General features: G+C 38.4%; 1 protein-coding gene across 1 annotated transcript in view; it reads right to left on the bottom strand.

Annotated features, from left to right (window-relative positions):
• Positions 1-10,227, bottom strand: part of LOC122812827 (putative ferric-chelate reductase 1) — a 232,532-nt gene extending 222,305 nt beyond the window's left edge. The window contains exon 1 of the mRNA XM_044084878.1: positions 10,040-10,227. Coding sequence (XP_043940813.1) covers positions 10,040-10,193 — 154 coding nt within the window. The 5' untranslated portion in view covers positions 10,194-10,227. The remainder of the gene's footprint in view (positions 1-10,039) is intronic.
• Between the last annotated feature and the right edge of the window lie 2,989 nt (positions 10,228-13,216).

The following is a 13,216-nucleotide window of genomic DNA, read 5'->3' as shown; positions in this document are numbered from 1 at the left end:
TATTGTGTTGTAATACTACAGTTTTAAAATACGTTAATAATGACTACTGTTGAATGAAAACACAGTACAATTTATATTTATTCACAGAATCACCCTTCAGCCTAGAATACTCTTTCAGGTATTTATGGATACAATATGAACATAATTATGCATCCATGTTCCAGAATAACCTTATGAAAGTGTGGGCAAATACCTGCAAGATCATCATAGATGGCAGCAATTGAAATTGTCCTTGTTATCTAAAGGAGCAATTATCAGGATGAACATCCTACCTAAATTCCTATATCAGTTTAATGCCTTGAATCTGGTCAACCCAAATAATTTCTTTCAAACAATATACAAGTAACTAGCCAAATGTATATGGTTCCCTAAATCGGTTAGGATAAGTTATCAAAAACTAATATAGCCTAAAGAAAAAGGAGGACTGAGTCTACTGGATTTCCAACTGTATTACTGGATCACCTGTGCAAATAGAATTATTTTAATTTCAAAGTTCAACCCGAAGAAGGATACCTCGTCCGCTCCATGGGTAAGAATCTGGCACAACCATCAAATCGACACTGACCTTAATCCAAAAGCCCTCCCCTTCCTGTCTGCAATAAGTCTGAAGAAATCTAAAATAAATAGTATTTTGAAGCAAAGGGTAAAAATTTTCCAGGACTTAATAAAATCCCTTGATTTGGATAAGACCCTTTCCTTCTTCCAACCTATACACATGAACTCCAACATCAGAATTAATAATAATATGCTTAATCTATCAGACTACCCTTTAATCAAAGAATGCACTGTATGGGATATTCATAGACACAAAGAAAAATTGCTACAAGAACTGAGAAGTGAATTAAGGCTGGGTTATAAATATACTATTAGTTTGCGTCAGATTAGTGAGCTTATACCAACACTAACCATAGGTTCATAGGTTCATAGGTTCATAGGTTTATACTAGGCTATCTGCCCTAAGGCATTTATAAGCCTAGCCCAAAGTTATGTGGCTTACGCCACCCCTTATGTTAGAAATAATGTGCCCATTAGTTTGTTGTGCCTCTGTCCAGCAGTGACACAGAGATGATTCCAGGGGTAAACCTATGATCTCCCATCCACCGGTCAAGATTTCTCTTGAACAGAGCCAGCGAGGTGCTCTGCCTCACATGGACCGGGATTTTATTCCACAGCATGGGGAGTCTCTGGGTGATAAATCTATCCCTCCAGCACGTCCTATTTATATCCGTGCTAAGGTTTAAGTCACTTGCTCTAGTGGTTCTGGTGGATTTGGATTTTTTGAGGTGGAGCATGTCCATTAATTCCGGGTTGGTCATGGCCTTGTATGTCAGGCACAGGTCACCTCTGAGCAGACAGTATGCAACTGAATAGAGTTGGAGTTTCTTCAGTCTGGCAGTATATGACAGGTTTTGGAGTCCCTTTATCCTTTTGGTGAGGAACTTTTGGGGTCTCTCCAATTGCTGCAGGTGTCGGGTGAGATACATCCCGAATGGGGCATTGTACTCGATCATTGGTCTGATAAGTGAAGAGTACAGGGAACAATGACCTCACTTGATCTGGATGTGAATCCCTTCATGATCAGATGGGCAATGTAGAAGGTCTTTCGAACCACTTTAGCAACGTGAGTGTGAGGCCACTGTCAACCTGGGTACCCAGGTCCCTGATAACCTCTTCTGTGCTTAGTGGGTTGCCATCTATATGGTAGCTTGGGGTTACCTTGTTTTTCCCGAAGGGTATGACTATACACTTTTTTGCGTTTAACTTCAGGCCATGGCTCTGGCACCAGCTATCAGTTTCCGTGAGACCCCTCTGAAGGATGTCTGTGTCCGATGTACTATCCACTATGGCACCCAGTTTGCAGTCATCCGCAAACTTTGTCAGCCATAGTCCTATGTTTGCCTGTACTTCTGAGAAGTAGATGCCGAACAATAGGGGGCCAAGGACTGAGCCCTGTGGGACACCACTTGTAACCGGCTTGGAGTCTGACATGGCTCCAGCAACTCTAACCCTGTGGGTTCTGTCCTTTAGCCAGTTTGCAACCCATCTTGTGACATATGGGTTTACATTTAAGCTGGTAAGTTTCTCTATGATACCCGAGTGGGGTATTGTGTCGAAAGCTTTTGCAAGGTCAAGGTAGGCTGTATGGACTGGCTTTCCCTCATCAATGGCCTTGGTAACTGTTTCGAAGAAGTTGACCAAGTTCAAAAGGCAAGATCTGCCCTTGACAAAGCCAAACTGGGTTGGGTCCAAGGTCTGCAAGTCCCCTATGTCCTTGTTTATGAGTTCCATTATGATCCTCTCCATAGCTTTGCAGACCAGGCTTGTTAAGCTTATGGGGCGGTAATTTCCAGGGTCCATAGAGGCACCGCCTTTGTGGAGTGACACCACAGTTGCTGTACGCCACTCCTTGGGCACATGTCCTGTGGTAAGGCTAAGATTAAACAGCTGCCTTATGTGCGGGTTTAGTTCTTTATTGAGTTCATGTAGCACACAGCCGGGGACACCATCCGGTCCCATTGATGCTGTGTTTTTAGCTTTAGAGAGAGCAGCTTTCACCTGCGCATTTGAGATGTCTGGGAGGCTACACTCTGTTGGGATAGTTATCTCTCCTTTTGGGGGAGAGGGGGTGAAGTTTGTGCTGAACCTGTCTGCCAGTATGTTGGCAATGTCTGTGGGTTCAGTGATTTTTGTATCATTTTGGACTAATTCTGAGCATATCTGGGAGTTTCCACCCAGGTTTCTGACATAGCTGAAGAAGGCCTTATGATTGGCTTTTGAATCTATGGCAATTTTTTTCTCAAAGTTGGCCTTGGATGATTTTATGAGGGATCGTAGTTTCTTGCTAGTGCCTTCCCTTTTTGGGATTTTGCTCTATCATGTAATAGCTTTCTCCTCTTATTGTAAAGTTTGTTTATGGCTGGGGTCCACCACACTGGACATTTGCCCTTGGTGCAAAGAGTCTTGGTTTTATTTGGGATTGCCTGATCCATGCAGTCCTGAAGGTGTTCATAGAAGGCATTTGTAAGGGCTTCCGCAGATTGGGTTGTGGTTTCCATTGGCTCAGGGGCCTTGAAGGATACCACACCTGTCTTGAGTAGTGTGAAGTTTGCTTTAGAGAAGTTCTTCACTGTGGTCTTTTTTGTTTGGGGTGGGGGCGGGATGTGGATTTCTAGTGAGATTAGTTTATGATCTGATCTCACCAAAGAGGGATATACTTCCGGTGTGGAGCATTTTGTCCCCATGTTTGTGATGATGAGATCTAGTATATTTTCTCCTCTTGTGGGGACGGTGACTAGTTGTTCCATGGCATTTGAATTTATGAACTCCAGGAACCTTTGGGCTAGAAAGTTGGGGCTTGAGTAATGTTCCCAGTCTATATTCGGGTAGTTGAAATCACCCAATATGATGGTGTTTGGTGATACATTTATACCCTCCAGTGTCTTCAGGAAGGCTGTGTGGGTTTCCTGAGTTTGAGAGGGTGGCCTGTAGCATGCTACAAATTGTAGAGCAGTTTTGCCTATGGTTAATTGCACTTGGATGGTTTCCGATGCTTCGTGCGTAGCCACCAACCTGGAGGTGTGGGTATCCTTGATGAATATGGATACACCCCCTCCTTTTGTGGTATGGTCCGGGTTTTGGGGTCGGAACGCATGATATGAGGTAAAACCTGATAGTGCCGGGGTGCTCTCAGGAGCCTTGAACCAGGTTTCAGTCACAGCACAGACATCGATGTTCTCCATACTGAGAAGGGCCTCGAGTGCATGCATTTTGAGATTTAGACTTCTGGCATTGAGCAGCATTACCCTTAGTTTCTTCCCGTTTTTGTTTTCTAGGGTGGTAGGTTTAGAATTTGAGCCTTGCCTTAAAAAGGCACTATGGGGGTGGCAAGAGCCTTAGCCAATATCCGGAATCCCAGGGGTGACAGGTGCAAGCCGTCACTTGCGAAGCAGCGTGGCTTGTCAAGCATGTCATCCCAAGCAGACAGACACTGGATCCCCTTTGAATGACACCAGCCAATTGTTAAAGCTGATCATCTTGTCACTATATTGTGGCATCATTCGTGGTGAAGGAAGGATACTGCTCAGGGTCAGGGTCATACCTGCCTGGGCTACATAATCAGAGAGCTCCTCTATGTCTCTTTTCATGTAGTCCAGGGAGGTACGTCTCAGGTCGTTCACACCAGCATGGACAATGACTGTGTCATACTTGTACTTGCTGTGGAGTGACCTGAGTGCTTGTGTTATGTGGCGGATTCTAGCGCCTGATAGGCAGCTTACCGTGACCTTCTCCTTGCTCAGCCTGGTGAGTGGGACGTCAGTGTGTCTGACTATGGAGTCACCTATGGCAAGTATGTTTGGTGTTGTATTTGGCCTTAAGGGCAGTGACTGCTTTGCACACTGATTTTGTTTTTTATGTGTTGTTTGTGTGGTGTCTTGAGTTTGCAGTTGCTTGGGTGTCTGCTTTGGAGGCCTTTGCTGTTTAGGTAAATGTTTACTCAGAGCCTCTGAGTATGTCTTAGTGTGTTTATGTGTTTGATTCAGTGGTGTGGTTGAGTTATGTAAGACTTGTATTGTGGTGTGTGTAGTTGCCTTCTCCTCCTGCCTGGTCTTGCCAGTCCTGAGTTGAGAGAGCTCAGCCTCCAGTTTGGCTAAATAGCTGCATCTCTCGCAAGTGTTAGTGTTATGTGGGAGGAGGAGAGGGTTGTCCATATCCATAGATATTCCAAATATTGAAAAAGATATAACTAGTGTAGGAGATATCATTGAACATTTAACCAGCAAGAAGCATATGTTGTGAAATACTTATAAAATAATTGTGGCCTCTAGATATGAAAATATATTGCTATTCTCTAACTATTGGGACCAGCAAGGAACCAGATTCATGGTAGACCAGAAACTCAGTGCAATCAAATCCACTATCAAGCTATCCCCATTCAAAAAACTAATATATACGCAATTAATAATTAACAATACCTATTTTAGTCCCTCTGTATTAAATAAATTAAATTCTAACATCTCCTCAGCATGTTTATGCTTCGCCTTCACATAAGTGGACCTATTACACCTCCTATGGTTTTGTAAACACACACATAAACTTTGGTGCTCCCTTAAAGTCCACTTAGAAAAAATGGGCTATGAAAAGTCAACTCTATCTTGGGAATTAGCAGTCCTATATATTACAGATCTGAGAATATCTAAACTGAAGTATCACATCCTTATTACCCTTTATTTATTAATCAAATTTTATAGAACCAAAAACTGGCTGGACCGCACCAAATTATCTTGGAAGGGATTTAAGAATCTAGCAATTAAATTCATCCTCACAAAAACTTTTCATAGGAAACTAATAAAGAAATGTATTACCAGAAATACTGGAAACTTATATTTGACCTCATTCTAAAGGATTAGTTAATAGTCAGAATGAGCAATTCAGTTAGCTTGGATTTGTACTTAACAGAACTTTTGTAATTATCCTGCTCAGGCACTGTGTTGATGAGTGTGTCCCCTCCTCTTAAATTAATCACCAAGACTCTCACTGGAACCGCTTTGGCTCACTATTCAGGAATGCAGTAGTACTGTTTGTATACAAGTATATAGTTGTGATTTTAGAGGGTTATGTAGAGTTAAGGAATGTATTGAAACCATGTTTGTATTGTCTCTGTCTGTTGTGCATATCAGATTAATTATTGTTCGATACTTCCTGTTGAAAATAGTAAAAAAATATTTGATAAAAAAAGAAAACACAGTAAAATTTGTTAGAAATGATGTCATTTTACTATACTATCGTAAACATTTATTCCAAAGCATTTAAAGATTCTAATGTAATTTCTCAATACAATACACTACAGCAATGTTACATGGCTAGGGTTGGGGATTTGCTGTCATACACTTACCACTGCAGTGGTCTGGTCATAAGGATGAGGCCCAAGTGAATAAGCTTAGCAGAGTAAATGCATTGCAGTGCAATGTATACTCTATGTATTATTGCTGTTACAGAATTCATAAGATACTTTTACTTTTTTACAGATCAATTACCAATTATAATATAATATTGTAGTTCTAAATGTTGCATTACTATTCATTACTACAGAATAACTCACACTATGTCTTTTGGGAATTGTAATAGCAATGGGGATAGTATTGCCAGAGGACAGGGTCAAACCAAATCAACAATCAATTCATGTTTATTACAGTGCTTTTCCTCAAAGCACATTAGACAAAGTTAAATATATAAACTCATCATAAATACAAATGAGATACCAAAACATTATTAAAATCTACATTAGGTTTAATGTTGAGATAGACTGGCAATTTAAGTTTTCAAAAAAATAAAGGAAATGTTACAAAAAGGAAAAACTCAAAGTTATAATAAGGTATCAAAAATACGTTCCTTTTTCATTCTTCTTCACTTTCTTGGTCACAAGGATAATCTATTTAGGATTTATATGTTTAGTTGTGATCAAAAGTCAACTAATTCTCTTGAAGGAATATTGTTCTGTTAACTTTTGGAAAGTACAGTTATCAATTCAAACAAAATTATCCTGAGTATGAGAGCCACAGCTTTTACAGACCCAATCAAGTGTTATGCTTGAACGAGGGAAAGCTTTCACAATTAACAAAAGGTATAGTCAATACATAGTCATAACTACAAACACAATCAGTGTTGCATAGTACAGCACAAAGAAGTGTTTCATAAAAAAAATTTCTAATGTTATACTTGGGTTCAGCACAGACAGTAAACATGCATCTAGATAATACAGTACCAGGCATAAATCAGATGGCAGCATACAGCAAACTGCACGTCTGCGTATCTTGTAGATGTCGTGCTCAAGAACACAGAGGCTGCCGATGAACTGGCTCACTGATAGTGAGAAAGGACATGTGGAACAATAAAATTATTAAAGAGCTATTTACCTTTGTATGGAGATGGTGACTTTAGAACTCATATCCTTCAACATATGAGCACTTTAAGACATGGAAATTATAGCAAGAAGAAAAATGTGGAGTTACAACACATAACAATGATAAATATTCCATTTAAACAGTAATTATCCAAGGACAGTGTGAGACATCTAGATGAACAAGCAGACCTGGCAGTACCACATGAAATTACACCAAAGGACTGGGTATTCTTTGCAAAATCTAGATGAAATTGTATTTATTTATTTATTTTACATTTGTTGACCAGGATAGTCCGACTGGATCCATGTCCATTTTCAGCGGAGGCTGGGAGAAAAGCTCCAAGGTAAACAGATTCAATAAAAACAATGAAGACACAATTGCATATATGGTATTTACAAAGAATACATAGGCAAACATGAATAGACAAGTTCACGGGTTAAAAGTTACCCCTGGTTACAGTCAGGGGAAAATTAACAGTAGCTAGATTAATAGATTATTCACATTGAATGATGAGAGTTAGCCAGGCTTGTTGCAGCGGCACTATTAAATAACTTCAGTTTACACTAAAGTTCATCCTTTACTTACTTGTTAGCTGAAATTCCCAGGGAGATCATCACGTTTGATATACTAGTGACATATGCATGAAAATAATAATAATAAATGTCACCTAATGTTAACCATTCAGGCATACACAAGGACGTCTGTCTCCCTTGCTTTTTAATGGATATCAAGAATATACCATTTCAATTTCCTTACTACTTAGTTTTGCAAATACCAATTAGTTTGCACAGTGTTAGTATCACCACATGAGTTTAGTCTCACACAGTCTTGATTGTAGTTTATACTCTTATAGCACTCAGGCTAGTCAGCTGTAAACCCCTCTTTTGCCATACCCTTGTAGATCATGTGATTAGAACCTGTAGTCATGGATATGCACTTTCCTACTAGCTCTGCAACCAGCCTGCCTCCCAGACACTGCATGGAAAGAATTATCATGGAAATAATAAACAATGGAAACCTTCAGATACTGTATCTGAATCAGTTTGGTTTTGTCAAGGGCAGGTCATGCCTGCTCAACCTGGCGGACTTCCTCAAAAAGGTCACCAAAACAATGGATTGGGGAAAATAGTGCATACTGCCTACCTTGACCTGGCCAAAGCATTCAACACAATATCCCACCTTGGCATTGTTGACAAACTCACAAAATTAGGTATAAACTCCTATGTCTCTCACTGGACAGCCAGCTGATTCACTGATAGGACTCAATAAGTTAGGATGGGGGAGTCTACCTCAACAATGAGGTGAGTCACTAGAGGAGTCCCACAGAACTTGGTGCCAGGACTATTCCTTTTTGGCATGTACTATTCTAATGTCAAGTCAAGGGATTTAGGAATGTATGTAAACAGTAGTCTGATCTTTGGACATCATGTTTCTACAGTGGTAAAGCAATAGCTCTATGTTGGACAACTTATAAACAAGGGTATGGCATCTAGGTCCAAGGATGTTATTATTCCACTGTACTCTGTCCTCATCAGGTCAATCATTGAATACAGTTCCCCATTCAGTATGTACCTGACCAGACATATGGAGAAACTGCAGAATCCTCAGGGGTTCCTCAGAAAAATAATACAGGCTGTAAACAACAAGTTCAATGCAAACTGCCTCAAAGCTCTATCCCTGCACTCAATATCCTATGGGCTACTGAGCAGCAATCTATGCCTAGCCTACAAGGCATCATCTGATCCCACTCTGATGGATCTGTTAAGCATCCATAAAGCAAATAGAATCAAAATGACCTCATCTAGAGACATAAACCTCATTTGCAACATAAATAGGACATGCTGGAGAGACAAGTGTGTGCCTCAGGGACTACCCTTTTTCTAGAACAGGCTTCCATTCCATGAAAGCAGAGTTCTTCCCTAACATAATGAATAAGAAATGTGCTTCTGTTCTAGCACCTATGTCTCTAATACATAGAGGTAGGCTGTAAATGCTTGATGATCCATGCCCAAGTCTGCATCTACCTCATAAAACCATCCTAGTGTATCTAAACCTGACAGATACATTTGGAAAGCAAGGCTAGACATAAAAATCCCCCTTGGGGTCCCACTGCTCAAAGCACAGTCCTATGTAAGTGCAGACTACACATAGCTCCGACCATTAAATGTTTACCTTCAAGTAATATGAAATAGGTAGGCCATGGCTCCTAGCCCTTTATAGTCATATATCAAAGCTGCCCTAATAGACACACACACACACATATCCAAAATGTTATCTGTTTTCTGCCATGGAATGAAACAGGTGTGCTAATGAGTGAATGGGAAGTGCCAGGTATCTATGGATCACAAACGGGAGGAGAATTCAACTGATCATGGCTTTACTGGCTTATTTTCTTAATGAAAAAAATGCATCATTAATAAATTCTCAGGCTGGCCTAATATGCTTATTCTGTAGCTCCAGAAATTACTAATCACCATATTAAAAAATGAAATAAAAAAACAAACGAGCAGAGATCAGTCACTAATAGAAACAAAAAAGCAAATAAATGCAGTTCCTAGAAAACTCATTGAGTAATCGTATTGTTAAAGTAGTGACTGAATCACGGCTTTAGCTCACCACACCACGTTTTCTCAGCAGTTGCCTGGATGTTTCATAATATCATATCTTTTCATTATAATTTTTTGTCTCAGTAATTATACTGGCAACATAATACCCTTTTATATGCATATGTATTTGATTCAAAAAGTATCTCATCTGCTTAGGCCTTGTTTCTAATAATTAGCGATTTCTGATTTTCATATTGAAAGATTCAAATAACTAAAGTGATTAATGGTAAAAGCATTACAGTAGGTTACAAGCAGGAACACAGATGTAAAGGGAGTATTATTTTACAAGTGTTTACCTTATTTCAATGAAATTCACTGCTGTTGGTCGAATTTTAATTTACATTATAAGTGGATAGATAAAGATCACCTTCTTTGAAATATAACAATTTAGACTATTCAGTGCATATCTGCAATGTTGTTTGACAACATAATTGGATTTTTTTATGAGTCTGAGATTCACCGATTTACTGAGGTTAGTGAATTCATGAGTTTTCAACAATTATGACTTACAGTAAATAAATATTTATTCACCTGTAATTGTATCGCCTGGGCTGTAGACAGAATTCTGCACAGAAACACTGTAAGGAGGTATAGTTGATTGTTGACTGTAGCCATGACCTGGCACCATTGTAATACAGGCCTCACTAACAAGACCATTTTGATATGCAGAAACACCAGTCAGCATGGTCTTAATAAAAAGAACGAATGAGACAATTTGGTTTTCCATCTATAAAGAAAATCAATAATATGATAACACTGTTTACCTTTATCATACATTTCTACAGCATATGTACAGATTTACCTAACCAAAATATTACTTTTGTCTTCACTCATTATCCTACTGCTTAAATGAAGAAAAGACCCATCTGAAAAGGCTCATATGTTGATATGCTTACCTTTGTAAGTAGTGATCTGACAACAATCACTTTTTAATGGCAATAACTCTGTAATTTCTGGTTATAATATTACACATTTACAACTTGGTATAAACAAATGGAAATTACTATTGATAAATCAATAAGTTACTGTTTGTGCTGTGATTGCACAATTAAAGAAGCATTTCTTTACATTTGAGACTGAATATTGTGATCTGACAACCAAAACAGCAATTCATTTTTTGTAATTAGTGACAGTCTTGTGCATGATATTTTGCAGGAGATTTGTATTCTTCAAAACAGAAGTAAGGTAACATGCATATTTGTTCAGACCATACCTCTGAAATGTCCCAAATTTCTCATGAAATGCTGAATTTCATCTTAAAATAACAGGGTGCCATAACATTCTGAGTATCCCTTTAAATCAAAATATTTTTTGCAGTTTGACACCTTCCACACCCTGCCACATCATCATCACACTGTCACAATATCAGGTGTTAGGACAGCCACAAGTTCAAGCAGTTAGAAGCATACCTCTCAACTGTACAGATTTTCACAGAATGTCCAGATTTTTGCCTTATATTTTTGGTTGTTTTTTCATAAAGTTGTGGTTTTCTGACTAATGGCAAATCATTAAAGACTAAAGTTAGGAAATAAGGACAGACATTTGAGTTTCAGGCTTCATCCCCTTTCAGAAAATTCATTCTAATGTAAAACTTGTTATTCTCTCAACTTTTTAAATTTGTAAGAGAAATATTTAAAAATTGCCCCTATATTTGGGCCTTAGTCCCACTTTTATTAATGGCTTTGTCCAGATTTCTTGCTCTAAGAAGTTGAGAAGTATGGTTAGAGGTGCAAGTACTGAACATTTTTTTTTTAAATAAAAGAGTCAGGAGTCTTAATCTTGCTGTGTGGAATGGAGAGTAAAATCTGGACAACACCAAAAATAAGGAGGGGGGGGGGTGGCAAAGTCCCAAAATCGGTGACACATTTTAAATACTCTTATTCATTTAAAACATCAACAGAGCAACAGGTTTTATATCAACATGCATTTTCTGAACAATAAGAAGCATGAAACTCTTATATGTGGCATTATTAAGTCATTCTAACCATTAGAGATTTACTAGAAAATCAAAACATTTAAATGGGGCAAGGCCAAAATATGAGACAAAAAAGTGACAGTTGTGAGATATACTGATGGCCGTCTTACTGAAAGTGATGGAAAATGAGTTTGAGCCATGAAAACAACAACAGCAAGGACTTGATAAGTGGAATCAAATGCAATCTAAGAGCCATGACTGAGATATTTCATATTATGTAAGTTTACTTTGTATAGCTGGATAATTAATAGAAAAATAGTTCTCACAACTATTTGGATTACACAGTTGTAAACAGTAAATTTTCTTTATAAATTTTTTATAGATTTTTTTGTTTGAAGAGTTGTATAAACTGTGCGCTCCTGGGGTAACCAACGTGTGGAATAAGACTGAACTCTTCAGCATCATTGCCTGAAGTTTAACCTATCAAGGATCAGAGATCCTCAGTAGGAAATCACTGTCAAACAGTTGTGTCAGAAGTGATACCCTTTTTAAGGGTAATTTCCTCCTTCTTCAAGGTGGTCCAACTGTAGAGCTGGTATACATACGTTTGGAGGTGGTAGGGTTCTCCCATACACACACGTAAGGGAAGGCAACCCACTACTCCCCACTCCTGTAAAAAAATAAAATGGGCATTTTTTGGAGGTGGGGGAGTGAAGTACAAGGATTCTAATCCTTGGTAGGTTGAACATCACCTACTCAGAGTGGATGTGCGCTCCTATCAAATCACATTGCTCACAAGCGCACAAAGTTGATGTGTTGGGATTCTGTATATGCCAAGTTATTTCTATTTTAAAGAGAGTATTGCATTACAGTTTCAGTTGCAATAAACAATGATTTTTCAACAGAGGAAGAAAGCACAAATGTTTAGGTTGTAGATGCTATAGAATTCAGCTAAAACGTCAGATTAAAGCATTTACAGCTAGTTACCAAGTCCTGATTTACATTTGATCTATTTTTATATAGTAACTCATTACATTTTATTGTTATGATGTTAAATTTAGAAATATTTTCAGTTGTGATCAGCACTTTTACTGATGCTATGCCAACAATTTACTTTTATATGCAAAATCAACCAGTTAAACTTTTTAACTAGGTTAGCAAAGTTAAGGTATGCAATTACTTTTCATACATACAATATACAAAGACTAAAGATGTGAAAGATAAGCAGGCTACACTTGGGTTATGATCGATTTATTGTAGATAATACTAATAATCTGTTGGTTTAAATGTTTGTAGCACTATTAATGTACACTTGTATGATGCATCTGTTCATATATTTATAAAATTTGTAAAATTAAGAGTTTTCAAAGCTGAGCATGTCTGTCCTGATACTCCTGCCTTAACCTGGTCTGGTATTCTTATAAAATGGGTATGGAATGTTGGTGGTCAGGAAATTTCATGAGTATTAAGTCCTGAAATGCAAAAATAATTAGGCAGCAGCTGTGGGAGATGTGTATTTCACTCCTGCTTTCTGCTGTGTTTTATCTGTCTGCCAAAGTGGGTGCATGCCTGCTTGTACAGCCATCCAGCTCTTATTAATTGGTAGGAGCAGAACAAGACAAATCATTTTTTGAGTGAACAGTGCTGTCCTTATCAAGGTTTCTCTTTTCTCTCTTCATAGCTCCATTAATCTGTCAGTATCTTGAAATGTGGTCACAGAGGTAGGATGAGGAAATATTAATTTTCTTTACAATGGGTATGATGGTGGTAATTAGTGAGTGAAGACTATGCTA

The sequence above is a fragment of the Protopterus annectens genome, chromosome 10.part0 (assembly GCF_019279795.1).
Source record: "Protopterus annectens isolate FY-2018-M chromosome 10.part0, PAN1.0, whole genome shotgun sequence".
Classification (NCBI taxonomy): domain Eukaryota; kingdom Metazoa; phylum Chordata; order Ceratodontiformes; family Protopteridae; genus Protopterus; species Protopterus annectens.
This window is presented reverse-complemented; position numbering and strand designations above follow the sequence as displayed.